Below are 22,982 nucleotides of genomic sequence, written 5' to 3' on the forward strand. Positions count from 1 at the left end.
TAAAATGAATGTGTATATAAAATGTATATAAGTGTACATGATACATTTTATGTACGCAGATCTATACAATGTGTGGCTACAGACATATAATACAAAGACAGAAATAGCAGTAAAACCAGCTGGTTTTAAAATAACAACGATTTCAGAAGCTATTCTGGTTGCAAATAGTGACTATTAACATGTCACATCAGCATTAGAATTTGCTACTATCCAGACATAAGAAGTGAAGTTCCTTCTAAATATTAAAATCATACTGAGGGTATTTAATCTGTTCTAATTCTGCTATAGTGAATCTACATATATTATCTGTCTGGTCATATTACAAAGCTCTTTTTCTTTACAAAGAAGGCATACATGAATATAAATAAGGCTACCACAAATCATCATTCCAGAAAACCTGACTATGCAACAGCTTAAAAAAAATTCTAAAAATAGAGAATATGTGCTGCTGAGAACTGTGCTTTTCTCCTAATGTATAAACCTAGAAGCATTTTTCACAATGCTTCTTGTAAAGCGCTTATGCTGTAAACAAAGCTAAAGAGTATCATCCAGAAATGGTACTTGAAGCTGTTCAGTGAGCTTCATTGGTATGCTATTCAGTGAGCAAAGCCTGACCCTTTGCTAATCAGCCTCTGCTGAAGTACAGGCAGGTTGACCTCATTAGGAACCAATCCAACCCTTTTGTTTAGAATCACATGTTCTCTTCTTTTCCTAACTTTTTGGATAGTTCTTTGTTCCCTTCAGATATTAGAGATACCTGGGGGGAAAAAAATTGGTAGGTAGCTGGAAGTGAGACTTTCCCACTATTCACACTCACCAGGCATGGGGGTCAATCTCTGTGCTACCAGCAGAAAGCTGATGTGTGAGCGTGATGTAGAAGCCAAGGAACCTCAGAAGTCCATCAAATGAAATGGTTTTAATTCGTAGTTTACAACAGTTTGATGCAGAAATCTCTGGGTGAAATTCTATCATTTATGCTGCACCAAGGAATTATTTTGTCTAATGATCCTCTGACTCAAAATTTACGGTCTAGTCTGCACAGCACACAAATAGAATTAGAGCAGCATGGTGCAAAGGTCTCTCACAGATAATCAATGAAGCCTGAATGCAGCATAATGTATTTGTGAGACAGCTTTAACTTATGTTGCTGAGGTAACATGTCCAGAAACTTCAGCACTACAGAGAACTAGTTGAAAGCAAGTCTTCAGTATCACTTCTTCCTCCTTTTCTAATTTCTCTTTAGCTTGCTACATGGAAAATTAGCACAGAAAGTTATGGAGCTGCATCTGTCAGCTTTATACTGGTGAAACTTATAATCAAGATGTATTATATTGTTGTTTTGGTTTTGTCTCAAAATTCTACCAGTCTCCAATGCAAGTGAAAGTCCTCTTCTGGAATTTTCCCAGGCTACTTGTATACAATTTGTACAACCCAGATACATAAAGGCCTTGCAAACATTGCTCTGTTCATGTGGTCCCTTGGGAAGCAGTGTTGATTACTGAAGTACTGAAAGATATCGAAGTATTCCAGGAATGAGGAAAGGAAAAATATGAAAAATAGTTTATAGCTTCGCACACACACTTCAACAAAGGTAGATAGAAATCCCTAAGCTGAAAGATTGTCATTAAAGTTGTAAAGTCAAGTGCACTTAAGGAAAAACAAGACATATGGAGCAAAGGCTGACAGCAAACTTCCACTTAGCCTGCTATGTGGATAACATAATCCTTGATGGGGCACTATATCTGCGCAAAAATTAGAATCACACAATGGTTGTGACTGGAAAAGGTCTTTAAAGATCATATAGGCCAATGCTCCTGCCATGGCAAGGAAGACTATCATTAGGTTCTCAAAACCCCATCCAACCTGGCCTTGAACACTTCCAGGGATAGGGCATCCACAACTTCTCTGGGCAACCTGTTCCAGTGTCTCATCATCGTCACCACAGAAAACTTCTTCCTTATGTCCAACCTAAATCTACTGCTTTAAGTTTAAAACTGTTGCCCCTTATGTGATTGCTATAGGCCCTGATAAAAAAATTTTCTCTCCTACACCCTTTTTAAGTATTGAAAGGTTTTAATAATTTCTCCCTGAATCCCCTTTTGCCTGAGCTTTTGAGCTTAACTCTATGTGTCTACCACCTGCCCCAACTGCAAATCATTCTCCTTTCTCTTGGTCAGTCCCAGCTACAGGTGGTTCTTCCTTCTGCCCATACCAGTTTCCTTCTCAGAATTCCTTCATTCTGTCTCCTGTTGTTCTTGGCTCTGCACTAGATGTATGCTCATTTCCTAGCTTCTATCTCATCAGTTTTTCCTTATCAGTTCTTTGCCAAGGCATTACCTTAAGATGATGAGACAAACTCACTTTCTGTTCTAATGTCTAGACTTGACCTGACAATATTTCAGATATTTCAGTACTCTATTAAGGCTACTGTTAAGCATACACCTACTACTGTTTTGTTGTTGTTTTTTTTTTAAATTATGACAATGGCACAGATTTGTTAATTGAAGGATGATATTGATTTTATATAATTTTCCCATGATTTGTCTTAGTAAAAGCTTTCAAATTAACTTCCAAAACTGGAGTTGATACTATGATGAGGCCTAAAAATTATCTTTATGGAGTACCATGTCAAAAAAATGAAGATTTGACTTTCCCTTATCAGTAAATGGGTGTTCTGCTAGTAAAAAGGGAGTATTCAAAAACAAAGGACACAATACTTAGAGGAGCATTGTGCCTGTTAGTTCTATAGTGACACCCTGGAATAGCTTTTGCTCTGTCTTGCACCCCTATATCAAAATACCCACCTATGTAAGTCTGTGCAATTCCTCCTCTAGCCATAATTATTAAGGAGATCTTGAAACAGGTAAAAAAGAATTTTTCTTTGTACGGCCCTGATTTCTAAACACTGAGTTAGGTGCATTTCATCTTCCATTTCTTCCCAAACTTTCAGATTGTCTTTTATTATTTAGTCTAAGAGTTCCAAGGATGCCTTTAAACACCATCTTGGTACGACACGGAAGGATATCACACTCTTATCAGCTAAACTGAACAGCTGGACTAAACCATTAAAGCCTAAATTAACCCAAAAAAAGCCAACCAAACCAAACTAAATCAAATAAACCAACAACAAAAAGAACCCTATGCCCCCCTCAAAAAACCAAACCAACAAAAAAAAGCAAAACTAAAAAACTTCCCATTTACTTCAACTGAAAGTGTTAATTTCACAGCAGCTGTATAAGAATGCTTGCACAAGAGTGATTTTAGACTAAATTGAGCTTTCTGAAGCAGCTTAAGTAGGAAGCTGCCTTCTTATTTGATGATCTTTGACAGAGTTTATCTATGTTTTGTGCATGATTTCCACCATGAAGACATCTCCAATGCACAGTAGTTGCTCTTAAATCTTTTGATCAAACTGGTAAAAAGACCTGCTTCAGAAATGCAAAAGCAGACCCATCAGCCAAACAGGTCTGTGACAACAGATGCTTCCACTCAAAGATGGAGAGCTCATAGAAGAATGTCTGAGAACTTGGAGCATGTGATCTCTGCAAGGGAGCAGAGCCATCTGCCTGCTGTTGAAAACAGTCATTCCCACAGTCCAAATGCTGACAGCTTCATAAACACGCACTTTTTCTACAGGCAGTGTGGACTTCAGGCGTTTCTAGTGTTAGGAGACCACTTAATTTTGTCTGTCCATCATCTATCTATCTATCTATCTATCTATCTATCTATCTATCTATCTATCTATCTATCTATCTATCTACCTACCTACCTACCGACCTACCGACCTACCTACCCCTACCAGTCAGCCTAAATTCAGGCCAGATGTTCTTTCATTTTTCCCAACAAGAGGTGACATGCATCTTTCAACAGATCACTAAAGATAAATAAAGACTTCACTCAGCTTGAGTGAAGGACGAGGTTTTGCATTAATGACAATCTCACCACGTGGTCACATTATTTGGGTACTTTCACCAGATGGATCACTTCTCTATTCTACACCACACAGTGTCATAAGTAACAGCCAGGTTATCCATCTTTTATACCTAGCAGTACTAATACGAGCCAAGTCTAGCAGTTTTGATGCTAACTAGTTGCTAAAGAGCAATAAATAGTTTCTTCTACAGTTCTTATCATTCTGACTCACAGGAAAAATAAGCCTAAACAAAAAATTTAAAAAATTTAAAGACTGACTTACTAACCAAAGCGGAAAAAATGTCTTGTTATGGTTCTGTGACACCAGGGAAAAAAAACTAAAATTCTCTGTTATTACTGGTCACCCATGAAATAACCAGAACATTTCTGCAAGTCTCTAAAAATATAGTTAGCAATAAGTTTTTCACACCTGACCATTTGATTTTGACATGAAGAGCTGTAATACCCTAGAATCCAAAGCATACATTTTTGCTAGTTTATAAGTCATCTTTTCTGTAGATTTCTACGGTTACCATAAAGCCTGGACATGTATCTTGTGAATGCAGCCTGTATCTGTGCAGCTGTAACAACTTGGTTAAAATTATCTCCCTAGCAAGTGTGACAAGGCACACTGTGACAATCACCATGTGCAGCAGTGAACCCTGTCCAGCAAATGTCTTTTAATCCATCTCATGGCCAAATGTTTGCCATTGGAACTCTCTGTATTCATCAATGTGACAAATATTAGTCACTGTCTAACCCCAGGAGCTGGATGAAATTAAAGCTGGGATCAATTGCTACACCAGGCTTTCATGTTGTTTTTAATTTCTGTAGGATCTGTGGCTTAGGAAAGATAGGCCAATACTGCCTCTTAGTGGAAGGACAGCTGACTCAAAAGGTGAAGTGAATGCTGGTCTGTGGAAATAGACTGGAAACTTACAGTGCCACACAGACCCTCAGCTGGCAGCCATCAGAACTGCAGGGGAGTAAATGAAAGATTATTGCAGCCATGAATGTTTAGTGGTGGTGGTGGTGATGATGATGATGATGATGATGATAGTAATAATAGTAAAATAATAGTGATGATGATGGTGATGGTGATGGTGATGATGATGATGATGATGATGATAATAATAATAATAGCAGTAGTAAAAAGTAATTCTGTGCTTTGGCAAACTTTTTTCTCTCGTTGGGGAGAAGTAAAATTCAGCAGAATGCTGGTATGTCTTGCTGGCCAAAACAATCTTTTGTATGTGTGAAAACTAGGAATCTACATGGAGAACCATTTGGAAGAAGAAAACAACTAACAGACACCTGGCACAAGACCTGGCAACATTAGTGGAAATGGTTCCTGGCGAGATTAAAACTGAGCAGAATGTCTTAAATCACCTAGATACTACCAAGTGTAAAAAAAACCTACTTTAGATTCCAGATGCGCTGGATCTTTGTACTGTCATCTATTGTTTAGTTGAGTATGTTCTAAAACATTGAAAAAACATTAACTAAACAAAGTACAAATTTGAATCTGTTGGCCATTTAACAGAATTAAATAGGTGTATTATGTTGAAGAATACTTAAATAACATGGTAAAAATTTGCAGGCAGATAAAGCTCCACTAATGCATTTCTATTTTCAAATTATGGACCATAGATGAAATACAAATGAGGGATGCCTCAAACAGGCACAGTTCAGAATTTGCTGTCATTCCTGAGCTGTATAATCCTTCTGGGCATAATACCTTGAGATATTCTTCGAGTGGTTAAAAATGTATAGCTATCATTAGAGACAGACTTGACAGTTATGCTCTTCATGAAATAGCTCTTTCTAACGACAAAATTAGTTGCTTCTCTATTTCTAAAATTTCAGTAACAACGGAATAAGTTTCACTGAAGAAAGTTAAAAAATCATAATTGTTGACATGTAATTGTTCATATGCATTTGATTATGAAGCCTGTTTCCTTATAGTCTTACTTGCACTGCAACCATTTTCTTCCTACAAAACAAATGCTGAAGCATTCCTCACAAACAGACATGTCATTTGAGCTTGTATGCTTTTGGCTGGGTTAGAGTTAAATTTCTTCACAGTAATTTGCATGCTCTTATGCTCTGGATTTGTGCTGAAAATGGTGTTGACAACATACCAGTGTTTTAGTTATTGCTGAACAACACTTACACAGCACCAGGGCCACTTTTCCATCTCTCACCACCCCACCAGTGCTTTGGCTGGGAGTTCACAAGAAGCTGGGAAAGGACACAGCCAGGACAATTGACCCCAACTGACCAAAGGGATATTCCACACTGCATGGCATCTAGCTCTGCAATAAAAGCTGTAGGAAAGAAGAGGTACAGGCAGGGTGGTATATTTGGAATTATGGCACTTGTCTTCCCAAGTAATTGTGAAATTGAGTCCTGCTTTCCTGGAAATGGCTGAGCCTGCCTGCTGTTGGGAAGTGGAAAATGAATTCTTTCTTTTGCATTGCTTGTAGGTGCAGATTCTGCTTTACCTATCAAACTGTCTATCTCAAGTCAAGAGCTTTTTCACTTTTATTCTTCCAATTCTCTCACCTGTCCTACTGCAGGGGACTGAGCGAGTGGTTGTGTGGTGCTGAGGCTGCCCAAGGGAGTGAAACCACAACAGAGCTACAGCTCTCAGCTGAACACATCTCCTGTCTCTGACCACTGCATTTTTTCTTATAACAGAGTTTCTGCTTGGATTAGGTCTCTTCAAGCAATTTATTAAAAATAGCTTTCTGCATGAATTTGGATATTATATGTGTGCTTTAATATAAAAAAAGCAGGATGAAATTTTGAAACTGGTATTTATTTTCTTATTCATAAATAGTCCCACAAACAAGGAGCTTGCCTCTTGTGCAGTTTAATATTAAATCAGAAGGTGGAAAAGAGAAAGAGTGGCACAGTGGATGTGAACAGAATCATTTGGAAACATTACAGGATCTTTTTATGCATGTTTACCAAATTTCTGTATAAATAAGTAATACAATTGGAGTGCTGAGTAATTTCAGGAGATTAGTGATAAATGGGCACAAGTTGATTATTCAAGATAAAGCTGAGGGTCATTATCCTCAGCTGGTCATTAATCCCCATGAAATGACTGGTATTGAGATAGTAATTACTACTATAATGAAAATAGGGGGAAAAAAGCAGCATGACATTATTCTTATGAAGCTGTCAGTTTCTAATGAATTCATGTTTCTCTCATCACCCCACCAAGTTACTTGAATTATTTTTAACTTTTTATATTTTTATTTTTATCTTTATACAGTTTCTTTGTCCTACTACAATTTTCATGTCAGCAGCTCACTTAAGGTTTGGTTTCCCATCTTATATTCTTGGGAATTTTAGAAGGGCACAGCCAGGGGCAACAGTGATGGAAGAAAAAGACAATGCTTATAAATTCCCCCAAACCAGAAACTGAATGGAACATATTTCCAGAATTTTCCTATAAAGCGTGTTCCTCAGTGAGGTAAAAGATTGTGTTATTATGTCATCTAGCTGATTATTCTGCATTTAACAGTGCTTTTAGCCATAGCACACATCCCAATTCTTTGTTCTAAACCGGGATTTACCTTACAATATATGGAATGGATAATGTCAGTGTCAACTTCACCAGAAAACATGAAGAAATTTGGCCCTAAAATGAAAACCATCTTTAAACATTTGCAGTTTTGCAAATCAAGTTTGTGATGTTTTGATGTGCCTTCTAAGGACTTTTGAGCCCTTGAAGTTCTTTTCCTTCTCATTCTACTGGACAAGCTAGAAACATATTATGAGCTGCAGGGAAGGCAATTTGTTTCCTGCTAGAAGCACTGTCATTCTGTTTCCACTGGGAAAGACCCACACATGCTACATCATAACAGCTTAGAAAATTAAAAACCCAGCCTGAACTAAAAGCTTTTAACATAAGTAAGTTTAAAAATAGTATTGCCCGATATGTTGCTAAAGCAAACAAAGTACAGATTCTCATTACTCTAAATACTTTTTTCTAAAGCTCTTCTGTGCACACCTTTCTAAGAAGGGAATCACAGTAAAGCCACAGGATGGACTGAGGTTCTGCTGGAAAAATTGTAGTTGCTTCTGAAATGTCTCACTGTACATAAAAGAGAGGAAGGAGAGCCAGGCTCAAAGCAGCTTTAGGCAAGAATGGCTGATGGGATGTTGCTGTGAGGGCTTGCAAACCAATTACTGTGTGATGGAATAAAACCAGGTAATGGTGGACACCGATAAGTGACTTGCAGTGCAGCTCAGGAAACTGATTTGTTCCTCTAGCTTGCTTGTGTTGTTTGGAGAGTCTGAGGCGAAACCTAATGATTCGTGTCTGCTAGCCAAATGAATCATTCAATACTGGACAGCTATCGAAACTGGACTCTGGCTATTTGGAGAGAGTGTGAGCAGCAGAAAAAGAAAAAAATTGCTTAAGTTCTGAAGGCTCTGAATGGCTCTGAGCAGAACACACTTCAGAAAACATGGCAAGTTCTCTGGAAATGCAGACATGCTTTTGACAGCCAAGGCTAAAGCATGGTCTGTCAGTTTTCTGGAGGAAAAACTATAAGTTATTTGGGAGTAGAACTTTATCTGTGAAACAACTAACATCAGTGACAGGGGAATCAAACATGCCTTGCAGCAAATAATAGTATTTAAAATGGATTTACATGTAAAGATTTTGGTACTGAAGGGCTACAGGAGTGGCTTCTGTGAGAAGCTGCCAGAAGCTTCCCCCATGTCTGACAGAGCCAATGCCTGTGGCTCCAGGACTGCTGCTGGCCAAGGCTGAGCCAATCAGAGATGGTGATAATGCCTCTGTGATAACAGATTTAAAAAGAAAAGAAATTATTGTTCAGATTTAGTTGTGCTCAGAGAAGAGCAGGGTGAGAGGAAGTGTCTGCAGACACCAAGGTGAGTGGAGCAGGAGAGGCAGGAGCTGCTCCAGGCACTGGAGCTGAGATTCCCCTGCAGCCCATGCTGATGCAGCTGTGTCCCCGCAGCCCATGGAGATCCATGGAGTACAGACATCCCCCTGCAGCCCATGGGGGAGACCCACACTGGAAAGTGAATGCCTGAGAGGAAGCTGTGGCCCCATGGGAGGCCTAAACTGTACCAGGCTCCTAGGAGGGATCTGCAGACCCATGGAGAGGGAACCAACACTGGAGCAGGTTTCCTGGAAGGACTTGTGATCCTGTGGAGGATGCATGCAGGAGCAAGCTGCTCTTGAAGGACTGCATCCCATGGAAAAGTGACCCACATTGGAGCAATTCATGAGGAACTGTAGCCCATGGGAAGCACTCCAGCTGGAGAAGTTTGAGGAGGACTGTCTCCTGTGGGAGCAAACCCACAGTGGAGCAGGGGAAGGACTTCTCTCCATGAACAGCATCAGGAACAACTAGTGATGAACTGACTGTAACCCCCGTTCCCACTCTGCACCACTTTGGGAGAGGAGGTAAAGCCCAGGAAGGAGAGAGAGGAGTGTGGGAGATATTTTTAAGATTTGTTTTGCTTCTTATTATCCGGCTCTGATTCTGATTGGTAATAAATTCAGCTAATATCCCCAAGTCGAGTCTGTTCTACCTCTGACAGGAATTGGTGAGTGATGCTTCTCCCTGTCCTTATCTCAATTCATGAACCTTTCATTATATTTTCTCTCCCCCATCTAGTTGTGGAGAGGAGTGACAGAGCAGCTGTGGTGGGTACCTGACATCCAGCCATGGTGAGTCCACCACAAAAAACATAGTAAAAAACCACATTGCTGGTGACAGACCAACAACAGGGTTGCAGTATGACTGTCTTGTATCTGTCAGCTAAAGCCAGGACCTATGTGTGCAGTGGAGTCAGGCAAAATCTGCAATAGCTGTTATATGTACACTGTTAACAAATCTAAACAATTTTTTTTAAAAAAAACAATAAAACCACCAACTAAATACATCCTAGCTCCTAAGGAGACTCACACTAGACTTTCACTCTCTTCCTCCAAAATTCATTCCAAAATCAATTTTGTTTTTGCTGTGAATCCCACAAAGAAAACACAGATCAGCACTGATTGCAGATAACATTCTACAGGTGCTGCTGAAGAAATTGTGTGACTCAGGGGAAACAAAATGTGCTTTCCAGTTTTCCTGTGCTCCTGTGAAAATCAAAGACATAGCACATCCACCAATGTGATTAAGGATAAATATCTCTGGCCTTCTCCAGACCTTACATACATGTTGAAATGTACTGCTTGCTCTTTCACCCGTTTCCTTCTGCAGGATCGAGAATTCCTTATATTACACTGTCATCCCATGTAGCTATGAAGGCTAATTGTTTATGCCTCCCTTAAAACAACAATTTTAAAGATTTAGTATCTTAAGTTAGTTTTCTGCAGAACAGCTACTCTCTAAGGAATTCCAGCTGAGTAGAAAAAAAGTTCTGAATAAATCAGGAAAAAAAGACAGTTAATTATTTCACTGCTCTCAGTCCCATGCACATTTCTGTGGCACTCGTATGTTGAAAGTACCAGCCTATGTGCCTGCAATCTTGAAGTATGCTCTACACTTCAGCAATTACATTTACAGCAATGACACATGGGAATGAAATGAAGTTGTGCTAAGGGAAGTTTAGATTGGCCATGAGGACAAGGTTCCTCACTGGAACTGTGTTCTCAGTGACCACAGCACCAAGCCTGTACGAGTTCAAGGAGAATTTGGATGATGCTCTTGGTCGTATGGCTTAGTTTTAGGAAGTCCTGCGAGGAGCAGGGAGTTGGACTCAATCCTTGCAGGTCCTTTCAAAATGAGATACACTGTGATTCTGATTTCCTTTAATAGATAGCTTATCTCTATAATAGTTCTTGTTAAAAAAAAACACTGAAATCCATATTCAACATATTCACGTCCCTCATTAAAGTTAATTAAAGTAAGACACTTTTTTCTAGTCTGTGAGATAAATGCCTATAAAACTACAACACGTTTGTATATTTATAATAGGAATGGATAGACCTTGATGTCTTTTTTTTTTTTTTTTACAAAAGTTGTGCGATATTTTTACTACAGCATCAAATCCTGGGAGCTTGTCATTAGGGCAAAATTTTTTTGATACTTGAAAAAATTTATAAAGAAATTTGTTAGACCTCATGGATGAAAAAGTAATCTGTAAACATAATTCAAGTACACCCTGAAGGTTTAAAGATTGAACCATTATTTTATTTTGGGAGTGTTGAATCATGATTTTCAATGCTTTGAGCTGGCAGCTGCAAGATACTTGCAAGCTGAAATACCAGTTTAATGAGTAGCCTATAGAAATATTCAGACTACCATCAGAAATTTTTTGAGCTTGAATCATACCAAAAACTTTACAGAGATAAAAAAATAACTGAAAAATACAGCTGAGGAACCAGAAACTATAAATTCTTAAAATTTCTTAATACTTATAATAGGGAGGGCAAGGGGTGGGGAGGGTTTATGTTTGTTTGTTTGTTTTAGAAAACCTATCTGCAGTCTCCTAGACTTTAAAATGTTGATTAATGTAAGCACAAGAATAGGCTGACTTGATTGAAGTAGGTTTTTTTGCATTAAAGAGTATTTGAGATAATAAATAATAGGATATCAGATGAAAAATATGATAAAAATACAGTTAATATATATCTTATATTTCTTGTCTCAAAATTTTCCTGCAGAAAATATATACCATCTTGAGGACAAAGCATTTGCCTAGTTTCAAAGACCATACTTTTTTTTTATCCCCTGCACTTTTGTGCTGGTAAACACTTAAACTGGCTTTTGCGCTGTACTCAAATACTTTGCTAAATATATCAGCTTTATCCTTTAAACCCTGTAATGGCAGAGTGTTAAAATAAAATATACTTCTATGTAAAGAACCTTTTGTTCAGATGTGAGCTTATGTGGGAAAAAAAATGTGAAGAAACAGCTCCCATACTTGTACTACTCTTTCATCTGAATGAAGAAAACAGATGTGGCCAAAAAAAGCTGCTTAGATTAGCTAATATGCCCCACATACATTTCTTCCAGTTCATGCATCCATGTATTATAATAAACCACATACTGGACTAAGCTTAAAATGAGTTGCGGTCCCATAAAAAGGAAGACCATACATTTGGGTTTAGCACATCATAATTAACCTTTTCTTTTTAAATTGACTAGACTGACCTGTTAGAAAAGAAACTGCAATAACCACTTTCCTCTAGAACCTCTTCAATTAGAATATATAACATTAAAGAACTTAATTTCAGTGAACTAAGAGTACTATTAAGAGCAATAAAGGAATACATATAGATAAATGTACAGCTTACCTGCAACTGCTTATATGTCATCCCTTCTGCTATGCCAGAAGTGCCAAGAATGCCTTAAAGTAAAATGCAAGCAACATTAAACTACTGAACTTGGGATTTATACTCCCTTAGCAGTTTTTTAGCAATTCCACTTCAAACATAATGACAAGACAGATGCTTCACGACCAGTAACTCTCACTGAGCACAATGACCCCCTAAAAAGTGGGGTCATTTTATGGCATGATAAGAACATTTGATGCACACACATTATGGAAGTATCCTAACCAATGAAAAATAATTTATAGACTTAATGTAACAGAACTCAGAAATGCAACTTCCTTATTTTTTCCCCCTTACAGTGGAAATTTACAGTGGAAAAGGGCAAACAGCCAGCAGCGATTTGTGAGGTTAAGAGATTCAAAAATTACAGACAATGAGCAGCTCAACAAATTGCATTATCTTCTCCAGGAACAAAATAATGCTCATATTTAAAGTGACTGTTAGGGACTCATTTCCTGCTCAAATATCACCCTTGACACCTAGTATTAATTTTGGTTTTGCAATAAGCTGTGGAACAGATATGCTATTTGCAACACAAAGGCCATCAAAACTAAAGTTTCTCACTCTTCTTTCTGGCACCATGGATTTTAATGTTACTGTATCCTCTAGTCCATGGATTGCAACACAGTTTTTTCTGTATTTAGAAGAATGCAAATGACACAAGTACCAAAATACAGGCTCCACATTTCCCTTACGTCCATTGCACAAAAAAAAAACATGATGAAAAAAGTCTCTGAACCAGGAATTGTAGTTTCCCAACCCAGGTGACGCCACAGCTGGTAGGTACGATTGTACATGGTGTTTATGATTTGTCTTCAAATCACTAGTCCAAAGTAGAATTGACACATGTATTGATATATTTTCTAAAGTATATATACAAATGTGTGTGTCAGTATTTTTCTCTCCTCAAGTTCATAAGGTTTGATCTAGCTATGTAATTAAATCAACCCATTACAACCATTTCACACATGACAAAATAACAACATAAGGGTTTAAACAATATTGGTTTAAAAATCATATGCAAGGACAAGTAAATCCTAAGTATGACATTTTCAGTTACAAATATTTTATTAATTTTCATGGCTGAACTACAAATTATTTGCATCTTTGATATTTCTTTATGATTTCCAAGTGTACTCTCTTCAATAAGTAGAAAATTCCAGCAGTGCTGAACTGTGTATCTTATCAGGAATTAAATAAAAGAAAACAAAACCCAACCAACCAACAACCCTCAAACCAAAAACAAACAAACCAACCCCCCAGAAACTCTGTATGGTCAACATAACTTTATTGTCTTTAAAGACTGATCTTGGAGTAGCAATTCCTTCTGCTTTGATACCTTATACTTTATTAGAAATATACATGCCACTACAGAAGTTTATGATGCTTTGTTTACCTTTTCTATCATCTGGAAGCAATATATTTCCGCCCATGCCAATCTGCTGTGAAGATACTTGGTTTAATCAATTCAGGAGAACCTTGAAGCAGCTAGGGAAAAAATTAGAGACCAAAAAAATAAAGTCACCTGAAAAGTCCATCCTTCCCATTTGCCACAACTTCAGACTTCGAGGAGGCAGTTTACACTTTCTTATGTTTCCCAGAAGCTTTCTCCTGCAATCAGAAATCAAAAGAAGTTTCAGTACTTTTTGGATTAATGAAAAAGCGGTGAAAACAATTATGAACATCCTACCTTTTTCTCTCCAGAAACACTGAACATTGCAAGTTGCACTTAGCATAAAGCACTGAATTCTTCACATGATCTGAATAAAATGTCACAAACCATACATTTGTGTGAAGATAAACAGGAAAGTGTATTCTCTTGAACCTATGAGAGAAGCAGCTGATGACTCTGGTTTTTAAAACTGTGGCTTCAAATGAAATTGTGAAATTATTAGCTGATATTCAAGTGATATAATTCCTATTAGAAGGATCCCAGCACTTCTGAAAGTCAGTTCAGCTACTTGATTATATGAGCAATGATACTGACATTAAACTTAAAAACATCTAGTTTTGAAAATATCCACTGGTAACAGCTCTTACAGGATCACTTTTGTGTGCAGGAGAGAAATTTCAGTTATACATTTCTGCAGCATGATAACACTTTTTACGCTACAGAAACAGAAGAATCTCTGTTGTTGGAAGACTTTTACCCCATCACTGAACAGTGGAGGAATCTTTTTTCTGAAATTCTTATTAGGTTTTCTAATTTGGTGTAGTTAAAACCCCATTATTTTTAAATTTTATTTCCAGAAATTGTACAACCTCATAACATTTGCTGTAAGGGTTCAACCTAATTCTTTTCTCTGCTTCTGTTCCTCCCATTACCTCCAAATGAAATACATGTAACCCAGTACATATACAGCGTTGTTTTTGGTAAATTATGTGACATTTATGCTTATCAATTCTCCATCCTTCTAACTGCACTTTTTTTTGTTGCTTTCCATTAATAGAATATAACTATTCCTTCAAGGTAGAATGCCCAGAATTGCTTCCAACATTTCAAATATTTTCAATTTACTACCATTTACTTTTCAAACAGAGTATTTCTTCCCTTTTCTACAGGTTTAAATCCAATAGTTTTGAACCTAGCACAATTTTACAGTTGATAACATTTACGAATAATTTCCTTAATATCTGAACAGCTGAAAATTAGGTTGATTTTATAATAAACACTTCCTTTTTCTTATATTTTTGAGCACACTTTTTTGAAAACATCAATTCAATACACAATGAGCAAGTATTTCTATGCTATGGCTGAAATACAGGAATTGTTTAATGTAAATCCCAACTTGACTGACAGGACAGCATGAAACTGATAGCTCAGAAAGAAGCATCTTTAACTACCTTTCTAATGTATTACCAATGTGCCATCTTCCAGGAAGTTTTAGCACCTCAGGTGAATTATTACAAAAGCAAAGGAAGGATCTGGTGTTTGAGGTAGGTCTGTTTTGTAGCAAACAATGACACAGAAGACTACATAATTCAGTGGAAGTAGGTGATAATCAAATTAAGTTACAGAGGAGAATTATGTGAATGATAATAAGACACCTTAGTCATCAAATTTTAGGTACAATAATATATCTAATAACCACTTTATCATCAATTCATAAACTAAATATCTTAGCTTCAGTCTCCCACAGTACACAGACACCAAGGAAGTAAATTTCAAATCCTTTACTGATTACAGTCCTCTCAGCAGATTTCAAAGGAACATTTAGAAATTTTGATATTAATCATTAGATCTTTCTCTGTTGGAGGGCATCCAGCATGTCACTGGAGAACATGGAAGCATGCTCCTTCACTCAGGCCATTCTTACAAATCTGTGGTAGTTTTAAACTGATGACACTAAAATGTTGCTGACACCCTGTGCAATAACAGGATGAGGCATGTTATATTCAAGGTACTCTGGGACAGTGCTTTCTTAGGATTCATGGTTTGAGTAGGAGTACAGTACAAAATATGAAAAATATCAAGGAACTATTATCTTACCAAGAAGAGATTGCATAAATTAAGAGCTTACATAACCTCTAGTTACATTGCCCTTCCTCTTGTCTTTTTGAGCTCTAATGAGATGAGCTCTGCTTTTATGTATTAGGAGCTAGCAGGTCCTTTCAATCTACAAAAGGAGTTCTACTGACAAGATACAAACTTGAAATCAACTGTAGAAACTCCTTACTTAAGGAGACTTCATATTTACCAAATATAGGATAGCTAGAGAATATTCTAAACATTTCCTTTAGAAAATGGACTCTTACACTTATATTTTTGTGATATTAATATCAATAGCATGATTGAATGGAAAGAGAGACAAACTTGACCACAAGTAGTAAATGATGTACCACACCTTTTTGATCTCTGATTTCAGTTTACAAGGATTGCCCTGCTGACTGACAAGGGACTTCTTGAATCTTTCAATGATTCTCCTTTTCAAATTGCATCACAAAGCTGGAGAAAGCTACATGAAACAAAGAAATACACTTTCACTATTTATGGCAGTTACACCTGCCATAAAATGACCCATTCAGAAGTGCCATTATTGAGAAATGTAGCTACACTGCAAAAAGAAACATTGTTATCTAATGGCATGATGATAAACAACAGTATAAGACTTAATTTAATGGCACATTATAATAAGGCTCCTTTGTTTGCCCATTAGGCTTAGCTTACCATGTAACTCTGTTCTTCTAGTCTTGAAGTCAAACATCATTATTAGCCTAACACTGATAATACCAGATTTGCCTCCCTGATCAAAGTGCTAGTATTTGGGACAATTTTCTACAGATGAAACTCACAGAACATTACACTAGATTTCATGATGGCTACAATGAGTTGCTCCATCTGAAATTAATGGAATATTAAGAAGCTTAGACCTTCATTCAATGTGCATAGAATAGCTTCAATGGCCTCTTTTGAGGTCCCTATGGGTCTCTATACAATTCAGAGCATCCCTTTTGCTCTAAGCCTCCTGAGGGAGGTAATTTACCTTTCACTTGTCTATAAAGCATAACTGATTTTATATACTTTTTCCTTTTGTGTCTTTTTGGTTGAAAAAGAACACATCATTCATCTGTATTTACAAAAAACAAAAACCCAGACCAAAACCCCACAAATCGTACTCTGTTGTACTTAAAGTCTTCAATAGAGAGTCCAAAGGATGTTTTTTCCTTTAAAGTAATTTTTATGCTCCAATTGTAAATGTACAGTTTCAGCTGTTGGTCACTGCAATGACACCAACGCATTCTGACAAATATTCTGTGGTATGTTACTACCCTTTTGAATTTATCTTCTATGCTCTTTCTGTGCAGTTGTTTATACCTGCAGACACTGCTTGAAAAACTATGATTATCTCCCATTTAGTATACACTATGTAATCATTTAGTTGATGTAAATTCATGAAGTGCCACTCTGCTGAATTCAGGAAGCTTTTTGACTATTTGGGGAGGGGTGACCACTAATGATTCACATTCAAACATTGACATACTACACATTATAAAGACGTTTATCCCACTGAACAAATTACTGCTCTTAGACAGATATAAATCCAGAGCAGTTTTATCGGCCTCACAGGAGTCCTGATTTGCTCTGACAAACCAGGAATCAAAGTCACATGTTAAGCACAAAAGACTTCTCCAGACAGCTGCTGACATGCAGATTATTTTTTTTAATATTTTTTTTTACAGACAGATATTACTCTTCATGCAGATTAGGCCTTACACATATGCTTTAAGTCAGAAGTTCAATGTTCCCTAGCCTATAAGAGAGTAAAGAAAAGATGCCTTAGGAAAGGCCAGCAACATATTCCATGGATTACACAGCACTGCAATCAACCGTGTGTAGTTAATGTACCATGGGGATACTGGGATATTCTGAAGCAGAATTGGTAAGGAACAAGTTCAGTGCTTGAGAAACCTGGGAGTTGCCTTGGGCACTAGTGTTCAGTTTTAGCTTTTGTTTTAATGAAATCTGTTGTCAGATCAGTTAAAAAAAAAAAAAAAAAAAGTAAAGAAAAAAAGAAAAAGCCAAGCATTTACATAATGCTTTTTAAAAATCTTTCTCTCACATTGTTTTCCAGAGATCACTTGGATTCTTGTTCCCATGGAAACAGGGGTGGCTGCTGGCAGCCAAGAACTAACAGGCAAGAACTCTTCCTTGCAAACTTCAGTTTAGACCTGTCAGCTGGAATATGTAACAGTTTGAGAAAACAGCTATGTATTATAAAAAATACTCGACCTTAGATTTGTAAGAACATAAACAAGTGCAAGGAAGGCATATGGAACATAATAAGCAAGTACAGGTACGCATACGGGTTTCTCTGAAATCAGAGAAAAGCTGTTCCTACTGCTTCAGTGGTCAAGTCTGAGCCAGTTTTTGATTTGCTGTTAACTCTCAGTTCTTGAGCATTCACATTACAATAACTCATGTTAATTAGTAAGCCACTTAAGAAAGCCTTCTTCAACAGAGGGGATTAGTTCACTAACAAGCACCTTGGACATACTCTTAATAGAGCATGAAAAAACTGAACCGCCTCATTTCTGCTGATAGGAGAAGGATATAGTTTCCAATTATTTTAAATAATGTTTGTTTCCTTTGTTTTTGATAATTCAATTCTTGTATTACCTGTTTTGGTAAGCTTGACAGCTAAAACGAAAAAGAAACAACAAAAGAGAGACATGTAAAGCACACCCAAGTTCAGTTATGTTATTCTGTTCTAAACAAAACCAAACTTGGCTGATCAATCTCAAAAGCCCTGAGGTGATAAACACCACATGCCAAATGTAATGTTCCAATGCTTCATTTTGGAAAATAAAAAGCTGTTTATTTAATAATAGCAAATTTTTCAAAAAGCTGCATGGTAGCCATCTTTCTGCAGAATAAACAGGTTCCAATCACATTTTCAGGTGAGAGTTCAAGGCAGATTTTGTATCAGCTCAGCTCCATTTTTGCTTCGGAGTCAGCATGAAAAAACTTCAGCTCTCTCTCACTATGAAATAGTTGAACCTAGTTTTAAAACAAGTCTTAAATTTGAAAAATATCTGACATTTCAAAATAGTTAACATATTCAGGATTTCATCTATTGCACTAAAATTCCCAAGACAGTATTACTATGTACTGATAATTAAAATATAACTTCAAAGTTATTTCAAAACTATTGCTACAGAGGAAAGCATTTTATTAACACTCCATATCAGTAAATGATATTATCACCTTAAGTAGTCATATTGCTGGCATGACAGAACGTTGTAAAAATACTTTACTGTACAATCCATTTTTCTGAGGTGAGCCACAGCTTTTTTTTTTCATATGACTCAATTATTTCCATCCTCCACATACTAATATTCAAAGTTAGTCTTTATTTTAATGATATATTTTTAAAGCATCCTGCCATCTGCAAAAATGTCAAGTTCTGTTGTTTTTAAAGAACAGTAACTAAATTAGCAGCACTTTGCAGTAACATCATTTTGACAACAACAAATGACTAAAAAGTACAGAATGTCAGAAGCAACAGCAATGCATACTTGAGTGATGAAGATAATTTTGTGCAGCTGAATAAGAATCTGCTGAACAGGGTCACTGATCTGACTCACTTTCCTTTGTGATACAGCAATTCCTGCCAATGCTGTAGATGACAAGAGTAAAATCAGGAGGGCAGCTCATTTTGGTGCCTTAGTACGTTAATAGCATACAGAGTTTAAAACTTTGCAGACGTAAATACCAAGCTGAAATGCTTGACTTGTTTTCTTAATAATGCTGGGAAGAAAAAAAAGGATAATCTAAAATGTTAAAAATTTAGACAATGTAAGTGACAATGTGTTGTAAAAGAAAATCCCTTTCTCTGAATCACTAAATTACTCTATGAGAAAAGCAGTATTAATGTACCTTAACTATTGTTAAAATTTGCCACATTTATTCAAAAGTCTAAATATATGATAAACATAATTTTATTAACTGACTTTTTTTTACATAGACTAACACAAAGTATTTTTTACACATATTTTGATGTTATGAAATTTATTTTCAATCTACCCTAAGGATTATAATAATATGTTTGATGTGGACCAGTTTAATGAAGTAAATTTATTGTTTAGGATTTTTTATCTTGTGTATAAAAGTCATACACGTTGTCAGGCCCAGAGATTAAATAAAAGCATATCAGCAGACTTCCACTATAAAACATTTAGCGTATCACTAAGAACATTAGTCCACAAAATAATCTTTCCAAGTTGACTATTAGACCTGAAGCTAAGCAAAGAGCTTTGGCCACAGAATTGAACTTCAGCCAGCAGCCCTGTACCTCTCTTAAATACAATTATCTCTAAACTACACTTCAGAGGCTAATTTAGGTATTCTAACATTTAATCTCACAGAAACACCCTGAGGATCGTCAAGTCTTATGTATAAATCTACAACAACAGAAACTTTTTCCTTTTTTTTTCAAAGTGATCTTATGTCAAGCTTAAAAATTCTACTGAGAGGGTGATGAAATCTAAATACCAACATTAACTAGTCCACAACACAACTATTACCGCTTTTTTACTGATGAATTTCTGTGCTGGCTAATTTAATAAGAAGAAAGACATTCACAAACATTAGTGTCTAAAGACCATCCAGATCTGAACTGTGCTTTCACAGAAATAAAGTGATAAAGAAAACATTCTTCTCTGCCACAGGGAGACACATTTTTAATAGGATCAGGAAGACAACATCATTGGTGTTGCTGGGGTTTTTTGCCTTTTGGCAGATGTCTTGAGAAAGTCAAGTGAAATTCAGATTGACATATTTTCCCTAGGTCTTCTCTTAATAATCAGTAAGAGGAAAAGAAGCTTTGCATTTCCTCTCAGTCAATTAAAGAAAAATGTAAGTTGGTTCTGCTCAAGGTAACAGAGGAAGCCATCCTATAATAATATAAAATATATGCCACCAGAAGAATAATTTTGATTTAGCCCTTCTTCTTCATTTTCGGCTCTCTAACAACAGCTTCAATATTGCTATATTCAAGGCCCAAAAGAACCCAGTGTGGTCTTGTCATTATAACCTTAAAATCTTCAGTTATATGGGGACACTAATAAAACCTTTACCTCTTTGACATGTTCCCTTTTTCACTGCTCCCTGTTCTGCGGTATTTGTCTCTTCTCCTGTCAGTGGCTTGTATTACAAACCAAAAGTAAGTAAATCAGAGTATTTTCTTTCGTAGGTCTTCAATTTCTTTTTTTTTTTTCTGAATAGAAATATGTCTGGAATAACAGCAAACAGAAATGACCAAGTAGGACATAATTTGGATTTCCCTGTTATTCAACTTATGGAACTTTTTCTGTTTTCTAGTATGATAGCAACAATATGATTTAAAGCATAGAAGGACCAGATTTAATGTCTACTTGTAGTATCTGTGTGCTTCAAAGACTTCAGGAGTTCCCATGGAGTCCATACACTCCAGACAACTTCAAGTTCCTTGTCTGGGTTTTTTTTCTAAATATAGAAATACAGCATTATTTGAAAAATGAGGGCACATGTGTGAATAGCTGCTGAAGACTTGGCCAAATCTTTTAAGACTTTTAACCAAAAGGAAAACATCACTGACAAAAGATAATGGATTTACTCAAATTACTCCCAGGACTGAAAATATAAACAAAGACTAAAGTATTTTTCTGTAGATCATTATAGCTTGCAGACATTAAGTTTAAACTGTGCTGTTATTATATGGCACCCTTTAGCAAACAGCACTGAAACGACAGAAGGTCGACATCAAATTTGGATCTGTACTTCATAATTTAAATTCTTAATACAGTTTCTGTATTGAAAGCTGTAAAATAGAACTTAGTACAGACAACAACCATTTTTTTTTTGTGAAGATCAATCTCTTAACTGATCAAAATAGTTTTATTTCAAATATTATTTAATTCACACAATATGTATTCTGAAATCACAGCTTAGTGACTTACGGCAAGTGAAGCTTCTCAGTAAAAGGAAAAGTACTTCAAAGAGAAAACTCGTTTCATCGATCATGATGCATAAATACATGATAATTTGCAATGGCTATATGAAATATTCATTTTTCAGGAGAAATTCCCATTGCATTCAGCAGAAGTTTGGCTGGGATAATGACAATTAACAGGAGATTTTACTGATTCATATTGGAATTCATACTTTTAAGAACCACCTTAATGATACTTCAAATAACATATTTGTATGTCAAATATAATTATCTCTTTTTCTAACACTTTAAAATACAATTATAAACCACTGATATTTCAAATTGCAAAGAACTACAACTGGTAGACCATGAAACTGCCATCTCATCATGAACAAGCGCTCGATTTTCTTAGTGTGGAACCTGCGGGTGAGTGAAGGTACTCTCAAAAGCAGATCAATAGGCACTAAAGAGGAAGAAATGAAAGAGGAAACACTCTATATGCAACAGGAGAATAATGTAATAATGTTCAAAAACTTGAAAATCGTTAGGTTTAAGTTTGAATTTCTTACAAGTTCAAAATTACCTGATCACAGTCTTGATCCAGAACTGTCAACATAATCTCTATCATTACTAAAAAAAAGAAAAAGGTTTTAATTGCATTCGGCATCAATGATTGTTGAGAAAATACAGTATTCCCTGACTCCTTGTCATGTTTCCTCTAAAGGAAATCTGTCCAAATTCACTAGTTTACAATTGTGCATTTTTAAGTCACATAAAGGCTGGTTTACTCTGCATGTCCAAAATAGAATGACTTCTACTAAACCAAAGTTTCTTTCCTTGGGCAGTACTAGTAAGGTGGGGAAAAAATTGGTATTACAGCACCAGGGTAGCAATACCTCAACGCTAGAAATACAGGTTTACATGTTTCAATTCTACATCCTTCCCTAAACTCTAGACAAATACTTTGCCAGCCTGCAGATTTCACTAGCTGAGATAAGCAATAACAAATGAGTACACCATGGACACCAGGTAACTAAAAGAACAAACATGATGTCCTGATGGATGGCAGCCTCCATAGCCCAAGTATGGCAAGAATTTTTATCTATTTTTGTGGCAGTAGGGAAAACTAGTTTCAAGGAGTAGTTATAAATTAAGATAAGGAAATAGTTTTGCTAATCATTATATGAGGGGAAGAGATTTGTATAGTAGTGAATTTCTACAAAGAGAAAGAAAATGTGCTTTCTTCAATGCTCAAGCATGGGGAGGCTGCCACTACTGACTGCAACAGGACTAAATGTAAGGCTAGAAAGTAATAAATGGGA

General features: G+C 36.4%; 1 protein-coding gene across 1 annotated transcript in view; it reads right to left on the minus strand.

Moving 5' to 3' along the window:
* Window positions 1–12,058: 12,058 nt before the first annotated feature.
* The window catches only part of NEK10 (NIMA related kinase 10), a 65,074-nt gene continuing 54,150 nt past the window's right edge, over window positions 12,059–22,982 (minus strand). The window contains 7 exon segments of the mRNA XM_033519228.1: window positions 12,059–12,123; window positions 12,211–12,264; window positions 13,647–13,681; window positions 13,683–13,738; window positions 16,096–16,206; window positions 19,268–19,368; window positions 22,244–22,281. Of these exon segments, the coding sequence (XP_033375119.1) occupies window positions 12,059–12,123; window positions 12,211–12,264; window positions 13,647–13,681; window positions 13,683–13,738; window positions 16,096–16,206; window positions 19,268–19,368; window positions 22,244–22,281 (460 nt within the window).

This window comes from Parus major, chromosome 2 (genome assembly GCF_001522545.3).
Source record: "Parus major isolate Abel chromosome 2, Parus_major1.1, whole genome shotgun sequence".
NCBI lineage: Eukaryota > Metazoa > Chordata > Aves > Passeriformes > Paridae > Parus > Parus major.